The sequence below is a fragment of the Papaver somniferum genome, unplaced genomic scaffold (genome assembly GCF_003573695.1).
Source record: "Papaver somniferum cultivar HN1 unplaced genomic scaffold, ASM357369v1 unplaced-scaffold_10, whole genome shotgun sequence".
NCBI lineage: Eukaryota > Viridiplantae > Streptophyta > Magnoliopsida > Ranunculales > Papaveraceae > Papaver > Papaver somniferum.
The window spans coordinates 20,355,670-20,361,162 of record NW_020618825.1 but is presented as its reverse complement, the minus strand read 5'-3'; the positions used below and the strand labels follow the sequence as shown (position 1 = coordinate 20,361,162).

Genomic DNA, 5,493 nt, shown 5'->3' with positions numbered 1-5,493 from the left:
AAATGTATTTGGAGACTAAAACTTATCTATCACTCAGAAGTCTATTCTACTCTACCTTCTACTGAGACTAAGTCGTATAGCTATTTAAAATTTTACATTATACACATTTGATATTTCGAGCCGAGTTTATCTCGCTTATCTATTTCTCGAAATATGTGTTAGGATATTTTTGTTTTAGCTATGTTCATCATATTCTTGACGAGTTTAGTTGGAAACAATTTATTATTGGAAACTAAATATAAGTCAAAAGATGATCATGTGAAAATTACCTTGAACATCTTATATGATTTGTGTGAGACAGTCACTTGATGTTAACTTGGAAAGTTTCGTATTGATCATTCAATCACTTGAATATTACTTGAAGCTAATGGTTTGTGTGAGACAACCATTGTCGTCTTCCAACGATTTTCCAATAATTGAAATAAGAGTTTGGAACGGTTACCCATGTCTAGATACAACAAGGTACACATACCTAGTATGCGAACTATTTTGTAATGATTCAGGTATGGGAACCTTGTTTGCGTACCTAGTATGCGAACGGTTTTTCTGAAGAAGGTCCGAGAACCTTGTTTGCGTACCTAGTATGCGAACAGTTTTATCTGAGTTGGGTCCGGGACGGATGTTTGCGCCAAGGTCCGGAGCTGCTGTTCGCGTACCTGGTTGACGAACACAGTGGTGAAGTTCAAGAATCGGCCATGTATGATTCTCATACACATGAACTAATACATTTATGATACAAGGAATGCAATCTTTGCAAACTATGGTTTAATGTTCATGAATTGATTCTTGTATAAGTACTTTGTACGATTACGAATCAAACCGATTTTGATTCAATTTGTTCATACATATTTATATGAGATAGTGAACAATTGAACAACGCTATTTGAAACACAATTAGATTCATTTGATTATCTTTCATGATTGATTGATCTTCATATTTGATCTAGAAGTGTTAGATGAATATGGCTAAGACGAAAGTGTTCATATGGATAACTTTGGTTAACTATTATTGATCCAACTCAATATACACGTTTAAGTACGTTAACCCATATCCAAATGAAGGTATTCCATATCTAAATGAAGGTATATTTCATTTGTCTGTAACAAGATAAGACCATCTACCGATGGAGATTGATTGCTTTATTTTTAAGCAGACTTAGATTGAATCTTAAATCAGGTTTTCATCTAATTGTGAATATTGAATGCTTTGTTACTAAGCTATCTTAGCTTTGATTGAAAGCAACCCTGATTTGAAAGACTATATAAGGGAGAACTCTAGCAATGGGAAAAACTAATCCCCGCATTTCTGAGTGTTTCTATAGTTGCGTACTAGAGTCGATTCTCCTTTAACCTAGGTTTTTCCTAAAACCATTATAGGCTAACGACTTGAAGACTTCAATGCGATTCGTGAAGCCAGATCCAACTATTTTCGTTGCAGTTACGTATTCTGATCTTACTTGTTCTATCATATTGAGTTTTATCTTCTCTAAGATTTACTCAGGATTTATGTCTGATAGGTAAGATATAAAAAATAATCTCAACAGTTCTTCGTCTCAGACTCTTGTGATTCCGCAATAACTTTTTCTGTTAATCAGTTGGGTTATTGTGAAGTGGTTGATTTTTCTAGGCTGCTCTTCGGTAGTATAAGACCGTATTATTAATTGGTTCTTGTTCATCTAGAATTATTAAAAGACGGAACAAAAACCGAATAAAGAATAGACATATCTGTGGGAGACAAAAAAAATTTATAAGTCTTCGACTTTGGGTCGTGGAAACTCTTCCTTGTGCGTGAGATCAACTAAGGGAATCAAGTGCGCAGAATCCGACGTGGTTTTAGAGGCGTAAGGAACGCGACTGTACCTTAATCGTGTGAGACTTGGTTAGGGCTCAACTACATTCCAGTTCGAAGTTAACTTGTCGTAGGCAAGAGTACGTAGCGGCTTAATACAGTGTGGTGTTCAATCTGGACTAGGTCCCGGATTTTTCTACATTTGCGGCTTCCTCGTTAACAAAACTTTTGGTGTATGTACTATTTATTTTCCGTATATGTAATTGAAATATCACAGGTGCTAGTTCAATCAGTTGATAAATCCGACCTTGTTTGTTGGATAAAACTTGATTGACATTTGGATATTGGTATTTGGTACCGTCCAAGTTATTTCTCATATCAATCAGGCTCGCAGATTTCTATCTGTTTGGTTTGGTGATTGTATTAAGAAAGAGATAAAACTCTTTGATATATTTCTTGATTGAACTCGCTTTTAAGTTGGTGCTCTCGAAATTATATTGGAGTTTAGTCCATACAGATTGCCAAACGAATTATTGGGTGTGGTTTTTATACCTCCGCTTTTTCACTTTTCCTATTTGCACAATCCTTAAGGCAAGATTGTGAGAGAGTAGTTTCTTTTAATTTATTTCGAAAAGCACTCTCAATAAAATGCTTTATCACCAAAATTGGCATTAATTATCATTAGTTTGGGTAAGGATAGCTTCGGAAGTTTATCATATTATAAATTAAAGTACCTCTTTTTTAGATATAGAAAAAAAAAAGACCGTTCTTGGTGAGCTACGCAATGATACGAAGGATTTCTTGAAAAGATCGAAGAATTACCTTGCGTGTCATGACTACAATGTTTAAACTGGCAATTTCTTGTTTCAAAGGATATATAGAACTTGTCATCCCGAAGGGTGTAGTTGCCGAGCTGGTTGCTAGGATCCCATCCACCTCCTTGTAATACATTTATCTATAATATTTAGTAATAAGAAAATATGTGATTTAAAAAAAGAAAAACTAAAAGAATATTCATCTTTTCTTAAAAATTGAAATGAGTATTATTTAAAATTATTAGTGACAGATGTTATGAGTTTTACGTTACCTTTCTAAATCATGGGATCCTCAAGCTAGTAAATTATATGAAAAGAAAAAATATATATAAGATTTATCCACATCTAATGCGTCCATGTGTAAATCCATTTGATGTAAATCTGTTAGTTGTGGCGAAAATGATTGGTGTACCGTGGAGGAAATCCTGCGGCTGCATCGTGTGAGAGAGAGAAAAAAAAGGACCCCACCTTTAGCCCCACGGATGCAAATCTTCCAGGACTGTCCTAATAGTCTTTGGATTTGTTTGCGGTGCAGATCGTGGTACACACCTTGAGTGTGTGTATCATCACTCTAGTTATGGGAAGCCAAACTTGGGACCCTTCGTGTATTGGATTGGGCGCGGATGAGCCTCAAATTGAACCAAACCATGCTCGCCTCCTACCACTGGTGAAGTCTAATGTTCATATGCGAGCATATCTAATACTTCGGTCCAGTTTTACTAGGCTCAATTGCTGCAAATTGGCCTCTCGACCTATTAGCTTCAACACCTTTTTACCCCCCCTCGTAAAGTGCCATGCTCATTGCTAAGCATTACCATTACTTCATCTGAATTTCAAAATCATAAATGTAATGCTACTGTTTTTAGCGCGGAATTAAAATAACAAATTTACCTGTAAATTTCTTGAGTCATACATAACTGATGGGATAGTTGACTACATTTATATTTTATCTAGCCGAAATCCTAACTACGATTCATAGTGCTTGTCTAAGAATTAACTCTTTAAGAGTGAGCACTGAACAGTTCTTAAACCACATGGGACTACTCGGAAGAAAAACTAAAATCCACCAAGGAAAAATAAAACGATGGTTTGGACAAAACCAAGAGTCCTTCCCAAGCGTGCACCCACCCCATTTCTATCAGCAGCCTATATCACTGAATGTAGTTTGATTAGGAATACTCCGATTAACGGGACTATTACTATATATGTAGCTTAACTGTTGTCAGAGGTCAAACTTTTAAGCACTACATCGGAAGGAAAAAATTTTTTACAGACACGCTGCCTACAAGTTTATTCAAATGATTTCGCTCTACATAACCTGCTTTCAATGCTTAAGGGATAAATCAAGCTCGTGATCCGGCGGTGTCGTAGATGAACTTACGATCGAGCACTTGCTAACTTCTGATGGCCGACGAGCTGCCAGGAGGCTAGAATCAGATCTATAGTTGTGTGAGTGGTTCTGTTTATTATCATTGGCATACAAAAGAGAAGAGCATCGTGCATCCCATGATGATAACGAATAAGGTGAAGCTGGTTTTTCTACGACCATGGATCGAACTTGAATACCTAATGATGATTTCCTGATAAAGTTACCACCATGAGTAAGAAGAGGTGACGATGAAGATGATAGTGAACTCACCCTTGACGACGAGAATACTTGGTGGAGCTGTAGGTTCTTGCCGTGACTTGATTTGTTATTTTTGATCCATTCGTGACTTGCTTTATAGAAACTAGAAGCTGTGATTGCATCTAGTGTAGCTGTACGTTCTCGTTTATGAGCATTTTGATGCCCTCCTAGTGCTTGTGCACTATGATATTTCCGGTGACAATAGTTGCAAGAGAACATCATAGTCGTTGCATCTCTTTTTGGCTGCTGATTATTGCCTGCTAAATTCACATCTTTTGTAATCAAATTATTCATGGTGTTCAGTCCGTGATGATGAGGAAGAGGTACCGAGGATAAATACTGAAGTAAGTGGTACCGAGGATATCACTATTGCATGATCGTTTTAATTGATATGTTAGGGTTTTGGGATTTCCATAGATATATATAGGATGAGTTGGGAGACGATCTTTATGATCGCTACATCTAAACACTATTATTAGTAATTTGTTTGTATGCTATAAAAGAGTAATATTTAAGACTTGCAGCTAGTAAGTACGTACGCAGTATTCATCAGGGAGATTTATTGCTAATGTAACCAATGGCCATTAAATGTGATCATACCTAATTTATGTTGGAAAATTAGCCTAAATGGAGGGGATTGAAACACTAATGGGAATGGTGTACTTACGACTCCAAGAGTACGTGAGGATCTCTTTTAGATAATTATTTCAACCCTTCCGATTAATTGGCGATTGTAAATATGAAATAATGCGTTCAGAAGATACAATGAAGCCCTTTAACAATGTAATCAGATTCAATGTCCGTATCCCTTGATCCAACGAACAACATACAATAAGAAAATACAGGAACAGAGAAAACAAAAGGTTTTGATGTGATTGAATGAGAATCTATTCATCACTACTTTCTCAGAAAAGACACGTCTTTTGAAGTTCAAACTAAAACCGAATTCCCTTTCAAACAAAAAAAAAAGAAAAACGAAATTAGATAGGTTTAACCAATAATCTATATATATATTGATGATGACGACTATATGCATATACCAATTTTAGTTGCAGTATTTTAAGGAAAATGATATATGTCCCGCGAGCCCAATCCGCGGGTTATCAGGATTTTAGCTTCTGTGAGAGAGGGAATGGGACCCATCCTTAATTCACCCCCTGCAAACCGCCGAGCCACAAGGGAATTCAAATTTTAATCATTACCGGGACAAATCGCGGGACCAGCCCGGGGTGAGTGTAGCATTTTCCGTATTTTAATGGAAT

General features: G+C 36.4%; 1 protein-coding gene across 1 annotated transcript; it reads right to left on the bottom strand.

The window, feature by feature from the left end:
* Positions 1-3,928: 3,928 nt before the first annotated feature.
* LOC113326525 (zinc finger protein 1-like) lies at positions 3,929-4,525 on the bottom strand. The gene has a single exon (XM_026574238.1). The coding sequence runs from the start codon at positions 4,523-4,525 to the stop codon at positions 3,929-3,931; it is 597 nt and encodes a 198-aa protein (XP_026430023.1).
* Positions 4,526-5,493: the final 968 nt, after the last annotated feature.

Excerpts from the sequence above, each read along its gene's own strand:
- LOC113326525 (XM_026574238.1), bottom strand. The coding sequence starts at position 4,525 with ATGAATAATTTGATTACAAAAGATGTGAATTTAGCAGGCAATAATCAG.